This window comes from Phaenicophaeus curvirostris, chromosome 1 (assembly GCF_032191515.1).
Source record: "Phaenicophaeus curvirostris isolate KB17595 chromosome 1, BPBGC_Pcur_1.0, whole genome shotgun sequence".
Classification (NCBI taxonomy): Eukaryota; Metazoa; Chordata; class Aves; order Cuculiformes; family Cuculidae; genus Phaenicophaeus; species Phaenicophaeus curvirostris.
The window spans coordinates 79629771-79650038 of record NC_091392.1 but is presented as its reverse complement, the minus strand read 5'-3'; the positions used below and the strand labels follow the sequence as shown (position 1 = coordinate 79650038).

At 39.1% G+C, this 20268-nt stretch overlaps 1 protein-coding gene across 2 annotated transcripts in view; it reads right to left on the bottom strand.

Annotated features, from left to right (window-relative positions):
* Positions 1 to 20268, bottom strand: part of LOC138724210 (potassium voltage-gated channel subfamily KQT member 1-like) — a 490232-nt gene that overhangs the window by 218905 nt on the left and 251059 nt on the right. For both annotated transcript variants that reach the window (XM_069864071.1, XM_069864079.1), the window contains exons 13-15: positions 7040 to 7115; positions 3450 to 3544; positions 2449 to 2489 (exon numbers count right to left, since the gene is read on the bottom strand). In XM_069864071.1, coding sequence (XP_069720172.1) covers positions 2449 to 2489; positions 3450 to 3544; positions 7040 to 7115 — 212 coding nt within the window. The remainder of the gene's footprint in view (positions 1 to 2448; positions 2490 to 3449; positions 3545 to 7039; positions 7116 to 20268) is intronic.

The following is a 20268-nucleotide window of genomic DNA, read 5'->3' as shown; positions in this document are numbered from 1 at the left end:
TTGAATAACTTCTGGTTTTGGTCTTGCAAACCCATAACTAAACTTCCCAGGTTTTGCATCCTGAACAACTATTTTACCTTTCCCAGCCAGAATTAATTCAGTCCATTTGAGCGCAGAACCATATGTCTTCGCAAGAGGTACAACATTGTAAAGTAGGCATGCTGTGGAGGCAGTCATTATTCTTAGCAGGCCCACCATGGTTTTACATCTAAGGTGTCTCAAAGCAGTTATTCAGCAATAATGTTGCAAAGAAAGACTGACAAGGGAAGATAATTGCATGGACATGTATGCTGCAGTCTTCTCCAGAGCACAGATTATGGCTTTCCCAAATATCTCTGAGGTCCTACAATTCTCTCCCCAGTAAAACTATCTATACCAAACTCTGAAGATGAGCCTCAACATAAGAAGGATATGGAACTGCGGGAATGGGTCCAGAGGAGGGCTACAAAGATGATCAGAGGGCTGGAGCCCCTCTGCTATGAGGACAGGCTAAGAAAGGGTTGTTCAGCCTGGAGAAGAGAGGGCTCCAAGGAGACTTTGTAGTGACCTTCCACTACCTGAAGGGGGCTACAAGAAAGCTCGAGCTGTACCTTTTACAAGGGCATGTAGTAATAGGACTAGAGGGAATGACTATAAATTGGAGGGGGGAAGATTTAGGCTAAACATTAGGGGGAATAATTTCTTTTGATGCAGCCCAGAATACGCTTGGCCTTCTGGGCGGTGAGCGTGCATTTCTTGCTCATGTCAAGCTTCTTATCAACTAGCACCCCCTTCTCTGCAGGGCAGCTCTCAATCACATCATCCCCTGTCCTGTACTGAAACTGTGGATTAACCTGACACAAGTGTAGGACCTTGCACTTGGCCTTGCTGAACCTCATGAAGTTCACACAGGCCCACTTCTCCAGCCTGTCCAGGTCCCGCTGGATGACATCCTGTCCTTCTGCTGTGACAATGGCATCACTCAGCTTGTTGTCATCTGCAAACTCGCTGAGGGTGCACATGATCTCACTGTCTATATCATTGATGAAGATATTAAACAGCACTGGTCCCAATACAGTCCCCTGAGGGACACCACTTGTCATGGATCTCCATCTGGACTTCGAGTCATTGACCACTACTCTCTGCTTTCTCTCTCATTTTCAGCTTAAATGTATTTATGGCCAGTTCACAAATATTTGTTCTTCAGTTTGCACTGTCCCTTCCCCTACATATTTCTTTTTCCTTCCAGGTAATTATTCCCCTTGCAGAATTAACAGACATCCCTTTCCAGGTGTTTGTTATGCCAGGTTAAAAGAAGCAAACTCCTGCTTGCCACTAACGGAATAGGTGCTTGTTTTCATTAGCCATTCTAGTATTTCTTCCCTATTTCTGCTGCAGTTAGGTTTTCCAAAAGATGTGTAATCAGAATTTTGTACAAGATGCCACATAAGGCATTTCCCAAGTCATGTACAAAGACCTGTACATTTCCCTGTATGTCTTTAAAATTTCTCTCCTGATCCTAGGATCAGACTATATTTTTCATGTATATATCACAGAATTTTCTTACATTCAGTTGGCATTTGCTTCCAATTAATTATCATACCAGGGCTTTCTTTTTCATAAAAAATGCCAGACTGTTCACCACTATAAGCATCTAGGAGACTTTTTAAAATTAGTTTCCTTGCGGCTGATCTTGCATTTTTTATGACTGAATTTCATAGAATCATAGAATCATAGAAGAGACTCCAGGTTGGAAGAGACCCACCGGATCATCGAGTCCAACCATTCTTATCAAACTCTAAACCATGCCCCTTAGCACCTCGTCCATCCGTGCCTTAAACACCTCCATGGAAGGTGAATCAACCACCTCCCTGGGCAGCCTGTTCCAGTGCCCAATGACCCTTTCTGTAAAGAATTTTTTCCTAATGTCCAGCCTAAATCTCCCCTGGTGGAGCTTGAGGCCATTCCCTCTTGTCCTGTCCCCTGTCACTTGGAAGAAGAGGCCATCACCCTCCTCTCTACAACCTCCTTTCATACCACTTCTATCACTCTTGCTTTCAAGGCTCTCTCAATTCTTCCTGAAGGATACCTTTGATCTTCTTTTGAGCTTTCCAAAACTAAAACCCATGCACTGTTCAGAATAGAAGAAATTTTTTACAGTGGAATCAATGTATATTCTAACACCAGCACAAAGGATTTAGAAAGAATATTTGGGTTTGAAAATTTTCCAGCATTATGTTTCCTACTTACCATGAACTAATAAAAATATAAAAAGATAGTTCTTTATTTCCAGTTACTCCACTACCATGTCAACACAAGGTATTTATCTTTCCACAGTAATTCCAGGGCTTATTAAAAGAATTCCATATTCATGCATAATTGGATAGATTATAAATACATATACTGTAGCCATGGCTAATTTCACAAAGCTATGAACTAAAAATTTTACATAAAATGCAGCCACTATACCTGGAAGAAAAAGGCCTGGCTTTCCCAAAGAATGGTCCAATCTGAAAAGAAAACAGAGAATTGCCATTGAACTCTGTTACCAGTAAAAGCATAGGAACATCATTTACATTAAAATTTACAAAGCAAGTAAAAACATGAGACTAGAATGACTTTCTACAGATACTGTCAGCAGTTTAGTTCCTTAGAGTTATTTTTCCAAAATCAACCCATATTATTATCCTTATTTTCATGAGTACTAATATTTTATTTCTTAGGCTTTCATGTTGTAACTAAAACATAGTTCTCCTGTGTTATAGGTAATCTAATAACAAAGAATACACAAACAGGATGGCTTCTTAATAACATTTGCAAATATTGCTTGAATATCATGCAGGCAGATTTAATATCGATACATTATATATGTTGACACAGTAGATTCTATTCAAGAGGATTTTTATTTTTTTTAATATAAGTGCTGGAGGAGCTCAGTCTTGTGCCCTAGTCCACAGTGTTAATTTGTAAAGAGAAAAGCACTTTGCACTGAATCAGAAAAGAATAGTTTTATGGCAAAATATTTCAGCTCAAATCCCCAAACTCACAGAAAGCATGTGCAAGCAGGAATGTGGGAAACGAAAAGTTCCTGAAAGAGAGGGTGGCACAAGCAAACCAGATTTCTCTGTGGAAATGTGGAAAAACACAGAGAAGAGATGGAAAGGCAAAACACTATTTGAAAAGGTTTTATTTTCTAGAAAGAGGGCAGAAAAGCTTGCTTTATACTATAAATTTCACAGCATGCACATTAATTTCTTTTAATTTCACTTGGAGGAGGGCAGGAGGATAAAGTATAATCATAAACTCAGCCATAAAAAGGGTTAAAAATGACTCCAAGTTAAATCCTCTAGATATTGTGCTCCCTGTTGTGCTTGCAATTTTGGACAATTACTGTTCATTAAGTGCACATCTCTCCTAAAGCCAGCTGGCACCAGAGAAATCAAATATTTAATGAGGTAGACAGGGCCTACCTTCTTTGAAGTTCTTTTATCCGAACCATCATATTGAGGTGTCCTTGTGAGTACTGTTCTATCACATCGCGTACGTCATAGGGTTTCCGAGCTTGCTGCAGAAGGATTCATACATGAAATTGAAAGGTAAGCATAGTTTAAACTTGATTTTTATTTCAGACAGGCCTTCATTGTATTTTTTATCTCCCAGAGGTTATTTGCTTGCCATTTTGCAACAGTTGTTGCAGTGAATAAAAAATATGTAGGAATTGCAGAACTGCATATTTATTCTGGAGATGGAGCCAAATGATTCCCATTACTGTCAGCTAGAGTCATGTCTCCATGCTACTTCACACTTAGTAAAATATTAGACCTTCACAATGTACTTAAAATACACAAACCAAATTTTCTAAACCAAGATGTATAATTTATTTAGGACTACCATGTGTGATATTTCTTAGTTCATTCCAAAACCAGATGTTAATCAATGTTAGAGAACTGAACTACAGAGATAGGGCCAAATCCTAACACTTGGACCCAGAATCAAATGCCTCTAAAGAGTAAAGATATCTGGTGACAAAAATAATATTGTTTAAGTAACTTGGAGGACAGATGTTTTGCATAAGTCTGAAGAATACTGCATGTAGATTTTGTTTGCACTTCTTTGCCTTTAATGACACCCACTAGGTCAGAGAAGAAGGTGCAATTCAAATAAATAAAAAAAGAACAGATAAAAAATGTAAGAGTGCTAAAGCCTGCTGTCTGCCCAGCTTTATTCCCATTCTAATGAGAATCCAGTTCTGGTTTCATGCTGTTACTACTAAGGCAGAATTTTGAAACAAGTCTAGAGAATTTGTATAAAGTGATGTGATTATAAAAAATGTAGCATGGTAGAATTTTATTGCATATAATTAATGTGTGTGTGTGTCTGAACAAACACAAACCACGTCCTTTTGAAAATACCAGCATTTTTAGAGCCATACCAATCTGTATGAGAAATGTGAGGAAAGATGTCTCTTTTTTGGCTCCGAGTCAAGAAAAGAAGAAAAAAAAAAGAAAGAAAAACTGCAAATCTAGTAATTGGAAAATACTGAAAACAGCTCATTAGTCATCTTGTTGTCTGTTTCCACTCTGTCACAGCTTCAGCCAGAGCCATTAGCATGCACCACTGCACACACGCATTGAACACCTACAGTATGTGCTGGAGTCATGCTTGGAAGGCAGCCACAGGATCCTAGAAATTTCAAATGAAAGCATGGAACTGGAATGGAAACAAATCCTGTGAAATGAATGAAGAAGCAAAAGTTCTTCGTGATAATATGCCTTCCTTGCACTCAACCATCAGCACTTACCTGCATTACTACTTTCAGAAGAGTTCATGGCTTTGGTAATCTGTGTGTACATTTGTGAGCATTTGTGAGAAGAGATAGTTTTGCGGGGGCGGGAGGTTTCAGCTTTCAGTTTATCGCCTTTTTTTTTTTTCCTCCTCAGCTTCACTTTTTGCAGACGCTGACACATCACTATTTCTGGCCAGAAAAGCAGCCTATTGTCTTCACCCAGAGAAACAGTGCCAGTATTACTCTTTAGATTGACTAGCAGGGGTGCTTTGAGAGCATTTTGGCTAAATCCTCTGCCCTTTCCTTTAGACACTCTCTATTTAAATATGATGCATGGCGCAGAGCCTAGATGTGCTGGGGATTTTTCCCCACCTCCCTCCTTTCTCCCCCATGGGCTACTATGTGCGTAATTAATTCTACTCATTCCCAATGACATTTGTTTTCTCCCTCAAAATAAGCCCTCTATCTGTTATCTCTTCTATCAAATCATCAGCTCTAAACTCTATAGATGCTAAGTACTATATACTGCAGTCTGCCTTAGTCCTCTCTAAAGCATAGTAAAAAAAACTCTCCAAAATTCTCCTCTACTCTTTTCCCATAAAGCTTTAGATCTGAGGATCTTACGTCCTGCCAAACTTCAGCACAATCTCTTGTCATGTTTTTATTATGAAATGCTAGTACAATACAACTTAAGGAGGGAGGTAATGGGATTCCAGGGAGGTTTGGTAAATGTAGAACTTGATTAACTCAACTTTCATTCTGTCCATAATCCCAAATCCTAGCCATTTGGGCTCTGCATTCTGTACCCAGCATGCTTAGAGCTCCTAATGCAAAACTCAAAATAATATCACCCAGCTTTGAACTTCCAAAATCTAATTAGCATGGGGAATCCTATAAGCTATATTTCATGGTCCCAAGAAAGAAAAAGCCAGAAAATAATTCCTTCTTCTTCGCTATCATGATCACCAACTTACAGAACACTCTCCATAGACTGAATCAAAGTTCAGTTTTTAAAGTTTAGCATGATTGTCATTGGCTGACAGCTTTGGTGGCTAGAAATATCCTAATTTTTATACTAACTTATTTATATACTGATTATATTTTCCAGAAATGGTCTCTTTAATTTTGTTTCTTTCCCTTAGCTTTTACCTCTCTGGTTTTACTACAACATAGTCCTGCTCTCCTGTTGTTTGTTGAGTTAAATAAGCTGTCTTTTCCTAGACTTCTTTCATAAGGTCATCTGAAGACATCTTTCTGTATGAGCTTGGGAAATGTATGTGCTAGTCTGTCAGCCCTAATTCAGAGTCTTTTGAGTGCTGTGAGTTTATATCAGACTTCTATTGCTTGCAATTAAGGGCTCAGCTCTAATCAAACTTGCTTGAAATTTAGGTTTTTGCTTTATGTTTTTATAATCTTTACAAAAGGATTATGGAAGTTGATTAACTTGTAGTGGACCCTCTTGGACGAAAAAACCCATGAACTTTTCGATGGAAATAACAGGGCCCTTGAGAAGCATATGGGTGATGAGAATGGTGCTATCAGAATCATATTCCAAACAAGTTTTATCATAACAAGCCATAGTACGCAGGCAAAATAAGGTAGTTTTTCCAAAGTAGCACACTTACTTTGACCACTTTGTAACCTGACTGAGAAATTTCACTTAAGACATCACAAAGACAGCAAATTTCAAGAGAGCAGATGCTCCAATACTTCAGTTTCCAAAAATAAGATCTCTCTATGATGTCCCATTCTGGGAAACTATTTGGAAATCTGGACCTCTAATGTGAAAGCAATTTTACATGTCTTAGCACTCATTAGTAAGGTCTATTGATCTATAAGCCATGCATAGCAGACAATTAGTTGAACATTCTCTAAACAGTTGTGAGGTGATCAGTATAGCCAGTAACAGTATTTTAGCAGACACTCCAACATTTTTCTTCGCTGCTGCTCGTAGATGAGTAAGAAGTTAATATATTGTCAATACAGTAAAGAAAACAAACAAACAAAGCAAGCCCCAGCAAAAGAGAGAAGTGAAAAATAACTATGCTGACTCCACAAATTCTAGGTTTCCATGTTGTAATACACCCATGGGTAGTTAACAATTTTACCCATGCTATGAAAAAATCCACATAGGGCTAGCGTGGGGCCAAGAGCCTAAACAGTACCTATGACTTATTACAACCGTATGCACAAAGATAAATTCACTCCCAGAGCACTTTCAATGTCATATGCTTAAGCCTACAAATTGTACTTATGGTTAATGGTGCTGCTTACCTGAAATTTTCTTCTGGCTACAAAATACTGCATTCTCCTGATGACTTTTACAGCTGTTCGGTGTGCTTCAGTTAATCTGCCAAGAAAGACAAACACAGACATGCACCAGTTGGGGAAAAAATAGTAGGAAAAGTATCTTAATGGAAGATGTTGACTCTAAAAATTAAAATCTACAAATATGTTTTATGTCTATAAGGCAAAATTGTAGCATACACAATATAGCATAGCACATATATATATACAATATAGCATATATATATGGAGCATGCACACATACACTGTGTGTATGTATATTTTGTTCTGTTCCTTTACCCTCTCGTATATTGATGTTCTAAGTATAAAAACTGATAAGTGAGACAATGAAAGCAGGTGTACAAAGGTAGTACATGTGGAGGGGATTAGACAGAATTACTGTCAGTGCATACAAGTGGCATCAGTTTGAAGAATGTGAAATGTTTTTAGAGCCATGACTGCACTCCTTATTTTGCATTTATTGAGTGTTTGCCCATGAGCTCTATTGCACAAAAATGAAGTCCTTTAAATAGTACTTTGAATTCTCTAGGAAAGAAAGTAAAACTGAAGTATCCCATTACAAACAATAAAATTAATAGAACATGGTCTCAGCATGTGGCTGTCAGTATTCGTGTTCAAACACAGAACTGGACGTATTATAACTTAACAATATCACTTCACCCAGAGGTTATTCTGTTTGAAGAACATTAGTTATGCCAAGTGGCTGACAATTAATTACCACACCCTATTACTTACAATAAATTTTAGAGGGGTAGAGAGGAAGAAAGAAGATAGTATTTACAAAAGCAAGTATTTTATTTAAGGACTGACTCCTTCCCCATGGACTTCTTCATTCATTCAAAATGAGAGAAATAAAGAAAATAAAATTTTTCTTCCAAGGAAGCAGCTTTGTTAGGAATTCTATGTTCTATACAGTCATCATCTTTGCCATGTGATGATAATCCTAGGAAAGCTTGACAGCAGATTTTTCAAGTCATCCGAAAACACAACCTGCCACCTTTTCCCACTGTAAGAGAAATATTGGCTAGGCCACCTACTTGGATGTCCCAGTTAAGAGATAGGTCATTAAAAGTGGAAATACCACAGTGTACCATTTCAAAGTGGACTAAATAAAAATCTGAATGATTACGAACTGTATTTTAAGAACTAGCATCGTTTTTCATTTCTATAATTTATCTTTGATAAAATTAGTGCTTCTGATTGGGTGAGATACCACAGTCATGGGAACACGGTTTTTACAATAAGCTTCCAGTAGCTATTTCTTCCTTTTTCTATTTCAAGTACCAGTTTAATACTAAATACATGCACAAATATGTGTGAAACTCAGGTGCCTATACTACATAAGTCCTCACACTTCATATATCTATGCATACCCATCCATATGCATCCATATATACACACTCACACATGCAAACACATAGAAGGCAATACATGGTGAGCAGGTTCAAGAACTTCTTACATACCATGAGCAGCACTGCTAAGTACAATTCTTTTCATTTGTGTAAACCCATCAAAGGGATTTCAGAAGTGTCACAGACAGCCTACCAGTAGTTTAGCCTACAGAACCTTTATTGAGGTGAAAGAAAAGCTCTCAGCTTGACACTCAGGGCCCCAGCTGAGCTCCTGTGGCCAGTAACTAGAATGGAGACAACATTCTGCTTGTAAATGGTACGTATTTGACAGAGAAATCTTTGCCTGTCAAGGAGTACAAGTAACACTTAGATGTATTTTTATAACCAAAACAGAATCACAATTTAATGTGGTTGACTGTTTCTAAACATCTTCAGAGATTTTTAGCTGATTTTCATTGTTTCCTGGAACTGACATCCAGAATGGATAATTACACCTCTGACTGGCCAGGCTGCATTTATCCCCATATTTAGCCCAATATATTTATCCTGTTAAGCCTTATATTTTAGCCCAAAACCTTGGATTATACAAAACCCTTTCAGCCTTAAGGGTGTCAGCCTATTACATGCCAGAAGCAGCCAACAGGAGAGAGCAGAAAGCCAGAGGTGCCTTAAATCATGTTTCAGTAATGCTCAATAGAAACACAAGAGTGCTTGCAGTGAATCTCCTAGATATTCTGAGATGCACAACTCATGAAATAACAACCCAGAGGGTTTGTGGTGAACACCATACTTGCACACTCTCTACATAGCATTTTCTAATGATAGAAGACAGAAACAGACAGATCTTCACAGATATTATGGTGCCTAACTCCCACGGAGGTGAAAATTTAACTATCATAGTTTTGTCTCCCAAATGAAGTCAGTAGGATCTGAGCACTTGCTTTAAGTAGGAACATGGGTTTGTGGGTGACCACATCTCGGCCGCTAGGAAAGCAACCAAGCTCTCCTGCCTCTCTGCAGCAGAGGGCAGTGGGACACCCACACGCACTAGGAGATGCTCTCCAGTACATTACAAAAAAACCCATTCAAATTATTTAAAAGCTTTACCCATAAACCCAAGCATAAACTTGGGGTGGTACTATTGGTTGGGTTGGGTTTTTTTGTGCATGTTTTGCTCAAAAGCATATGATTAGAGTTTTATGACAGACTATGGCACTTTTCCCCATCTTTCAATGTAAGAAATAGGTAAGCAGGTTTTGTTAAAAGCTTTCTATAGAGGAGAACAAAATGACATTTGAACATGAGTGATCAGGATCTTTGAAAGTTATGAGCACATAAAAAAAATTAATAATGGAAGCTTGTAACATGTGTAACTATAATGGATACCACAAAATGTCTACAGAAATGAAACGCTTGGATCCATAAATGCTACTGACATCATCTATATCTTCAAGTATGACACAAACCTTGCACCCATTTGCAAAACAGCACATGTCCCTTACCTTTCTGTTTAACCAATTGCACAGCAGGATGCTAATTTTTAAAAGCAGTCAAACCTATCTTTAATTACAATGAGTCTTTCCTCATTTGGTTTATGGACTCCTGGTCTGTCACATCACCATGGTAGGGCAGGGAAAAAAAGCAGCAGGTGGAGGTCCTGGAATATGTATGTTAACAAGTAGTCCCCACTCTGATCCAACCTTGAGTAACTCTCCAGCAACCATTCTAGAGGGTGAGGGGGGAAAGGTGCCCTTCTTCACTAGCTGACTTGACCTTCCCCTCTGCAGGTTTCGAGTATGCTTATGTGGCTGCAAAGCCTGGCGGGATGGCTGTGTGCCAAGGAGCTATTGCAGCCCTAGGTTTGGTCCTCTGCTCGCAGCTTGGAGTACTGTGAAAAGTCACTACTTTTAGCTTAAAACATGCATTTAAGACTTTTTTTTTAAAAAAACTGCAGAAAGGCAGTAGCCTAGAGCCAAAGAAGCCAAACTTTTTGGTTGAAAATAATTGAACCAGAGAAGGAAAGAGAAATACTGAATCCAAAGCAACTCTGGAACCTATCCATAGAGATGTTTTTCTTTTATTTTTATACACCACTATGTTTGTTAAAGCTTATGTTGGCCAGTTCAGATCTATTCTGTTTCTTTTTCTTTTTTATGGAGCCTGATAACTTTCATCTTAATGTGCTTTGGAACAGCTGGGGCATATTTAAGTGAAAAACAGATATGGAAACGGACACTAAACCCAGGTCAAGTTACAACTATTTCAGACCATGATGAGATGCAGCTTAAGTCTCAAAAAAACACTCTTATCAGTTTGATGCACCTTTCAGTCCAGAAGCATTACTTAATCATGAGTTCCCTTCCATGGGGAAGGACTTCATTCAGGCTCTGCTGCAGGATGGCTGTGCTTTAGGATGGCTGCAGATAGTGGAACATGCATTCCAGACCAGTTTTCCCGCCATTTATTCAGGTGTCATGAATTAGAAGAGTTATTCAGTGTAATGTAACCACTTTAATCATGAACTGTGGAAAAGAAAGGCCACTTCAGCAATGTCAATTATAGCCCTCTGTTTGCAGAACTGGTTTGAGGATACACGCTTAACAGTACTTGTATTACTACTGAGCTTCATACATTAGGTTTTGATTTCTTAGCAGGAAGACACATATAAAGTCACACTAACTCTATTTTAATACTGGATAATGTTGTAATTCCTGCACAGAGCAACATAAAGCACCATCTAAATTGCAGTTGTTCACTTGACATTAGTTTCTATGTCAGCACAAACAGTGACTAGGTCAGTGATGACAACTGAAATGTAAAGAAGCTATTTGAAAAGCTCAGCCCTCCATACACCTTTTTTGTTTTCCCATCTTAGTAGGTAAGATATAAAGCAAGACTTATTTGCACTTAAGGAATTACCAACATCAATACAAAACATAAGATGTTGGCATCACAGGGTACTATTTGTCTCCAGATGCACATAACACAGGACCACTCATTTTCAGGGGCAAGATATTTCATTAAACTGCACATTTCCTCTTTCACTGAAGGAAAATATTTCACAGAATCACAGAATCACAGAATAACCAGGTTGGAAGAGACCCACCGGATCATCGAGTCCAACCGTTCCTATCAAACACTAAACCATATCCCTCAGCACCTCGTCCACCCGTGCCTTAAACACCTCATTATGCTCCTCTAGCTCCTGGGTTTGTACACAGACGGAACGACCCTCCTTACAACTAAAGACTGAGGCAAAGAAGGCATTAAGTACCTCAGCCTTTTCCTCATCCCCTGTCACTGTTGTTCCTTCTGTGTCCAATAAGGACTATATGGTCTCCCTAGTCCTCCTTTTATTATTTATATATTTGTAGAAAGATTTTTTGTTATCTTTCACAGACTTGGCCAATCCAATTTCTAGCTGAGCTTTAGCCCTCCTGATTTTTTCCCTACACAATCTCACTTCCCTCCTGTAGTCCGCCCAAGAGGCCTGAGATTTAGCAGAGATGAATACAACCTCTATTTAAATGTAGCTAAACTGTATAATTATCCTGTCATATGGAAAGCATGCAGCAATTAGTTGTTGGGGGAGAAGAAGAGTGGGAAAATTGAAATCATAAAAGACATAAAATTAGAGAGTTTATTAGAGACTGGTGCAGTAGTTAGTTCATATGCAGACACACGCACTATGAGGCCTTATATTCACGGAGACAAGTGGTGAAGAGCGATGATTCTTTTCACAAGAACCATAAGAAAAAAGAAGCATATATGTGTTTAAAATACTGAGGGAAGCTGTAATGTCCAAATGAAAAAATTATCTTCCAACCAATAAATAAAAATAAAATTAGCATTGCCTTCAGCTAAGTATGCCAGACAAATCGCCTTGAGCCTTTTAAACCGCTCATATTAAGAGAAGGTTGCTGCTTGAATCTGAAATGCAAACACCTAGTAATGTCAGGCAATGATTCTGATTCCAGAGCTCATCCAAATCCAGGAGTGGCAGAGAAGTACAACATAAAAATAATAGAAGAGGTTTCTAGTCTTATAACATTTCACAGAATCACAGAATCACAGAATAACCAGGTTGGAAGAGACCCACCGGCTCATCGAGTCCAACCGTTCCTATCAAACACTAAACCATATCCCTCAGCACCTCATCCACCCGTGCCTTAAACACCTCCAGGGAAGGTGACTCAACCACCTCCCTGGGCAGCCCGTTCCAGTGCCCAATGACCCTTTCTGTAAAGAATTTTTTCCTCACGTCTAGCCTAAACCTCCCCTTGCAAAGAACAGAAACTTCTGGAGAATCTCCATCACTTAGATGATGGAAATTTTATAACATGCCGTTTCCACTGAAACCTGAGAGAATATTTCAGAAAATGTTGGCATAACTTTATTTTTCCTTTTATTCCTAACCACAATCCCACTTTAAACCTACTCTCATCTCTGTCCTAAACATATCCTTATCTGAACCTTTTCTTTCCAAGCTTGTGTTTGGCTCAAAACTATAAGTGAATTAGTATTGGCTTCTCACAAAACAGAGCAGCTTGGAGGCCTATTTGTCTTCACCAAGCTCTACTGACAGCCCCAATTTATGATGCAGTGCTGCAGATTCTGCAGTTCCCTCCCCAGCAGGTAGAGTCACAGGCAAAGTAGATAAGAATATAAGTGACATCTTCATGTGGAACTGGATTTTGGCATAGAATCACAGATCATAGAATGGTTTGGGCTGGAAGGTATTTTAAAAATCATCTAGATTCAACCCCACTGCCATGGGTAGGGACACCTCCCACTAGATAAGGTGGTCATTTTGCTGAAGATTTTGTGATATTTGCTCTGTCCATTCATCCATCAACAAATACACCGCTGCCACTCTGAATCCATTCCAGAATGCAATTGCCTCTGCTTCTACTTGCATCTCTAACCTGTCCTTCCCTGAAATGAATGAGAAAGAAAGCAGATTTTGTACAGTGCTGCTCCCAAGGACAGAAGACAGCACAGGAACAGAAGAACAGCTCTGAGGACAAACACTGTTGAAAAAGGAAGAATGAAGATATTATTTATGGGGAGTAACTCACAAGACAATATATTGGCAGAGGAAACACTGCTGGAAGAAGAAGAGGGTAGGGTGTTTTGTTGATGTTGTCTGTGAACAAAATAAAAAAGCAGTAGAAAGCTCCTGAAAATAATCAGAGGTAGACGTAACATGCTCACTGAATGTGATTTAATGAGGAAGAAAGCCCCTTGAACTTTGAGTTGTTTTTCTCAGCCCTAGACAGTTGGAGTTTTCAGTTACAAGTTTTTTCAGTAATATTACAAAGTGGGTTTATTGAGAAACTGAGAGAAAAGCTCAGTGTTGGTTCCTTGCTAATTAAAATGCATAATTAAAATGAGTAATTAAGCTTACTACAAAATGCTCCTGTGTCTGGGACCCCAACTGCCCTTGAACAACAGCTCATCAGCTGAACTGTCTCTGAGAACTAAAGTAACTATTAGATATTTTAGTTACATCTTCCCTCTATTTTTTGTTGGCAGCAAAATAAAAGTGCCTGGTCTCTTTTCTGCCATTTTATTTCTTCTGTTTTTCCTGCTGTGTCAGAAATAACAAGATGATGTCATAGGGATGTCTTTTCAGTGTGGAAATGAAACACAGATTTCCTTTTTTTTTCTTTTTTTCTTTTACCCCAAGCAAACATCTTCTAGAAATTGTCACAATAACTTCCTGTATTGGCGCTGTACCATCACTATTTCTGGTCCCAACATAGGTGAAACACTCATTTCCACACCAGTTCTCTTTTGCTTAGAAAACAGACTAGCCACAACAACTTTCTTACGAGGTTGACAAATGCTAACAGACAATGACACATTTTTCCCCTACATATTAAATTTTCTGATCCTAGCAGACAAAGGTATTTTTTTCACTCTCTAAGATTTAGTCTTCATCAATTTGCCTTTTAAAGAACACCAACAGAACTGAATGCTTAGCTAGTAAAAGGCACCAAAAAGACAGTCATCACTAAGCCCAAGCAACCTCCCAGCAGAGAAGATGCCTTCCAGGAATCCAAATAGCATTCACAATGGTGCTGGTGTAGCTAGAATGAGATAGCCTTATTTGATGGGCTATGGTTTGCTCACTTTTAAAAATGCCACAACCCAAATTAATGAACTTTATGACTTCATTTTCCTCTTCACTGTATTCAGCATTTATGGGAACAACGTGGTGTTGTTAATATACACCAATGACTGAGCACTGTATTTATGCCTCAATGATTTTCTGTCATGAGAATATAATGCTTGGCAAAGACTGATTCTCTGAAATACCAGTTTGTTTGGGGTCATTAATCTTAATTCCTATCTTGCCTGAATAGGAACTGGATAGCAGTCAAGTCAGGGAATAGTTCTGAGAATTAAAACTTCAATGGCTTTTGGGCTGCCCAAGGCTTTACGTTTCTTTTAAAAAGTAAGTAATTAATTAATCTGCCCCAAGCACTAGGGAGAGATGCTGTGGAATTAAGAAAATACTTCTTCTGGGTTTAAAAAAAACCCCAAAAGCAGTGGCTTTTGGCAGGACCTTTCCTTAGTAGCTCTAGCGATTTAGTAGTTACAGCAGGGGCTATAGAAACATATCTCCTGGGTTCCTGAACTGATTGATTTAACTGGCTTCTGTCTCTCTGGGCGATCTTGTGCAATTCCTTCTACCTGGCTGTGCTCTAGTTTATATGTCTATAAAGTAAGTGCAAAACCTGTCAAAGTCATGAAGGTGTACATGAAGCTAACTTCATTGAGGATTTTAAGGCAATTGGCAATCCCAAATGAAGAGGTGTTTTATCATAGTATGAGTCAGCAGAAAAAAAAGTAGCATAAACATCTTTTTCCTTATAACGATGATAATGAAAAAGGGAGACTGATCTGCAGGCTTGAGATAAACTGCCATATCACTGCCCCCTAAGCAGAGGCTGTTTTCCAAAGCCTTCTCCCCTCTCCACCTTCACAAACTGCACCTCCTCTTCTGAGCACCTGAGCAATCTGTTTGGGAATTAGCTCCCCGTTCACCAGATACTCAGCAATGCAAGACATCTAAAGCCAAACAGGACCATTAGATCAAGAATGTGACCAAATCAACAGTGCAGGGGATTGCATTTCACTCAGCTGCCCTTGCCCTGAGCCAAAAACCTTGTGTAGGACTAAAGTAACTTTCCAGAAAGGCATCTGGCTTTGATATAAAGACCTTTATATACTGTTAAAAAGTGCCTTATTTTTTATTCAAATTTGTCAGCATTCAGCCTCCAGGCTATTCTCTCCAACAGAAGTAGCAGCAGTTTCAGCCTTTTCCAGCCCAGTCTTTCTCCCAGGGACCTTCAACAGTGCTAGATTCACCACCTCTGGCCTGGCAGGGAAACTAGGCTCTGGCGCAGGGAAGAGAGTACCACTCCCTTCAGAACTGCAGGAAGAGAGTGAAATCCTGAAACATGCTTATCATTATTTTTTTTGTCTGTGGTTTAAGTCATGCTATCAGTAATCATAGAGATTCATAATAGAAATGCGTAGGCAGACAGGAAAGCAGAATGAAGTGGAAGTGTCAGAAAGGGGAAAAAAACAGCACTAAAAGCCCTATGAGGACGGCAGGTGCTTGTGGGAGCTAGACCATCAACATCACAGCACAGTTCTGTGCAGCCATTTGCATTGTCCAATTCAGGAACACAAAGGACAGCATACAGTCAGGAGCTGCCTCCACTAGACTGAATAAAGGACTCCAGGTTCAAAGAGGTGATGGTGGGGAAACACAGAACAGGACTGGAGTCTTAAAACATCCTGATAAGGAGATAGAGGACAGAGGATAAATCCTAAACAGAGGTGGGAAAGCATGGAGAGGTAAAAGATTGTAATTACTGTCAGCTCCCATAGACAATAAAGGTTTGTTAGCATCCGATTGCCATTCTGAGGAGATCCCAGCAGAGACGATGAAGACTGAACAGAGCGTTACTTGGCCATCCACACAACTGCAAGAAATCCTGAGCACCAGGATACCTGTAGTTGGGCTACAGGCAGGGTGGACAGACTGCTTGGATACGCACAACTTTGTATTTCTGAGTATGTGATCATGACAGTGTGAATCACTGAAACCAACTGTTTAAAAATAAAATCACCTGGCCTTCCCCAAATGTGTTTTATCAAGTTTTTGTACACAACATTCAGTTCATATTAGCAGAAAATATTCTCAAAAGCTAGCTCTAAAATTGACTTAGTATCTGATCACCTTCATATTTGCTTTTCAAAGGTCTTGTCAAAACCACACATATTCTCACCATGGTCTTGCATACTCCCATTATCAAGTCACAGCCTCGTTTTGATCTCCAACACCAGTTTCGACAAACTCATGTACCAAGAAAAAAATATTGCTTTGCCATTAGAGGAACTGACATTTCAAAACCAGACAAAAATCATGATCTTCCTTCTTCTAAAATTTTAGTGTCCATAAACTATTTTGCAGGCAAGGGTAATGATACTTGTAGAACCTCACAAGGAACTTTGTGTGGCCACAGACACTTATATTTCTACCCTGTATTTTGTGTTACGAGCATGCATAAAAATCTTGCAGGCCGAACTTGCCTAGTATTGAAAATATGCAGTGCTTACCAACAGTTTATTACAAAAATAAATTTCTTGCTAAAAGTTGCAAGTATCACTTGTGCAAAACTATCACTGTAGCCAGAAGTTTTGCTGAGCTACTTATTTCAAGAGATTTCACTTGCTTGTTGAGAATCTACTTTCTGTTCAAAGACTGTGCATTTTTTCTTTACCTTCAGGAAAAGATGCTATCTTTTGGCATTTTTTTCTGGCAGACCTTTAGTTCAGCAAGTTGATGAACAGAAGGAAAGTGTTCATATACCAATTGCTCATGACTTACTATTAAAGAACAGGAAAAATTCTTTTTTCAAAGTAAGTGAGGAAATCTGTGTCTTCGTGCTCTGGGGAATTCTGATTTTCCTGTCTTTGTTTCCATCCTAACTCACAGGAAAAATATTTTAAAAGTCATTATGAAACAAAAGATTCTGAAAGCATTTGAGCCTGAAATGATAATACGTCTCATTTTGTCCCATTGTAATACACATTTGTTTCCAAAAAGGAAATATTTTATCCTCTTAAAAAAAAATCATGCATTTTAACAGGTTTATGCCCTTTTTCCTCACAGTAACTGGAACTCTGCCCTGAAGACATATACTGTACTTCATCATCTAGTGCAGAATGAAGACCACATACCTTTAAGAAAGACTCTGTTAAAGAATGGCATATCCAAACTGTGACTCCCATGAAACAGCAGACTATGTTGGACAGATCTAGTTCAAATATTGGTACAGACTTAACTTTGACAATTTTCCACTAATCACAATGTTCCAAACTCTGTCTGAATCAAATTAATTTTGGTTTAACTCCTTCTATTATAAAATCAAATTAGTAGAACTCTCTCTCCCTTTCAAAGTTTTCTCATGGAAAAACTCTATTTTGAAGAATTTTTTGAAGAAAAAAGAAAAGAAAGATCATGAGCTCTCTGTTCCCTGGAAGTTATTAGCAAATGAAGATCTCATAAAAGTAAAAGATATCCATATAGTATTGTGTACATATGAAGTGATCTTAATTAACAGGATAATGGCTACTATCCCCAGTGCTTCAAAGTCTCACCCTACTGGGTCTTGGGGTTTTTGTGTGTGTTGTTTGGTTTTTTTTTTTAATTCAGTCTTGAGGATGCCAGTACTGTAATCAAAAGAGTTTCTAAATAATTATGCACTCATTTAGATGGCTAGCCACCTGAATTGCTGTAATTAGAACACTTAATACAAGCAATTAATTATGTCAGCAATGATGAAGGCTGTTTTTAAGATCTAGTTATAGAAATATGTTCAAACAAAAAAAACAACCCAAACAAAAGGGATCTTTCTTTCATTTGACACATTGCCACTGATTGTTCTCTGATGGCAATCTGAGAACTCCTCTTGGAAGTTCGTGTAAGAATGAAATAAAAAATGTGAAGAACGCTATCAAGACTCTCACTGAAGTGGAATTTATTTTTTTTATCCAAGGAACGGACATAAAGATGTTGCCTCTAATTAGCTTTATCTTGCCCTTGGGCAATTGGCTTTATTCTAGATCAGAAGGAACTTACACGAGGCAGCAGCTCAAGTATTCATGTACTCAAGCCCAAAATTTCAGTTCTAAAAATTTAAAATAGGTCATGACCATCTGTCATGAAATATGGACATGCTTCTGCTTTTCCATTGTACTTCTGGTATACAGAAGTTTCCCAGTATTCTCCCATCCTCCAACAAGTCCTCACAATATTGATCTGGCTTGATAATGAATTACAGGCTTAGTCTACTAAAAGTTCATAAACTTATAAACTCCAACCCCACTCCAGGATAGCCTTACACAATTTATCTTTTTGCTTGGAAATTATGGAAAAAGAAATTATGCAAAATCTGTGGTTTGGCATGAATTTGAAGCAAAACCACTTGAAACACTGCAATTTAAAGTGAATTTACTTTGACAATTTCAGTTTGCCCAAACCTGAAACTCAAAGCAAACCTCAGGGCAGAAGCTTAAACCAGAACAGATAGAAACCAACAAACATTTGCAAAACAGTCCACGAATCAAAACTACTTAACTTCACATGACATGAAGCAGTGGCTGACAAATCTGGAATCATGCAGGAACATTTTTTTGAACACAATCTACATCATTGGGATTTAACACAATGACGTTTTTTCTTTCTTATTACCAGCCTTCTCAGCCATGAAACCCAACTATTCTCAGCTTTTAAGCCCCCTCTCCCCATCTTAAAATTTATATTATCATCACTTCAATCTTTCTCAGGCACACAGTATATAATACAATTTTCAAGCTTTATGCTGAGGGAACTATAAGGGAAATAAAGCCATTTTATACTACTCAAAAATATTTGAGTCCAACCCTGTTCAATGTTTTTATCAATGACCTGAATGAAGGCATTGAGTGCACCCTTAGCAAGTTTGCAGATGACACTAAGCTGCGTGGAAGTGTGGATCTGCTGGAGGGTAGGGAGGCTCTGCAAAAGGATCTGAACAGGCTGGACCACTGGGCAGAGACCAATGGCATGAGGTTTAACAAGGCCAAATGCCAGGTCCTGCACTTGGAGCACAACAACCCTATGCAGTGCTACAGACTAGGAGAAGTTTGGCTAAAAAGTGGCCCCGAGGAGAAGGAACTTTGTGTGTTGGTTGACAGCCATCTGAAAACGAGCCAGCAGTGTGCCCAGGTGGCCAAGAAGGCCAATGGCATCTTGGCTTGTATCAGAAACAGCGTGACCAGCAGGTCCAGGGAGGTTTTTCTGCCCCTGTGCTCAGCACTGGTGAGACCGCACCTTGAATCCTGTGTTCAGTTCTGGTCCTCTCACCACAAGAAGGACGTTGAGGTCCTGAGGCATGTCCTGAGAAGAGTGATGAAGCTGGTGAAGGGGCTGGAGAACAAGTCTTATGAGGAGTGGCTGAGGGAACTGGGGTTGTTTAGCCTAGAGAAGAGAAGGCCGAGGGGAGAGAGACCTTATTGCTCTCTACAACTATGTGAAAGGAGGTTGTGGAGAGGAGGGACCTGGCCTCTTCTCCTAAGTGACTGGTCTCCCAAGTGACAAGTGACAGGACAAGAGGAAATGGCCTCAAGTTCTGCCAGGGGAGGTTCAGGTTGGACATCAGAAAAAAAATTTTCACAGAAAGCGTCATTGGGCACTGAAACAGGCTGCCCAGGGATGTGGTTGAGTCACCGTCCCTGGAGGTATTTAAAAGATGGGTGGATGAGGTGCTGAGGGGCATTGTT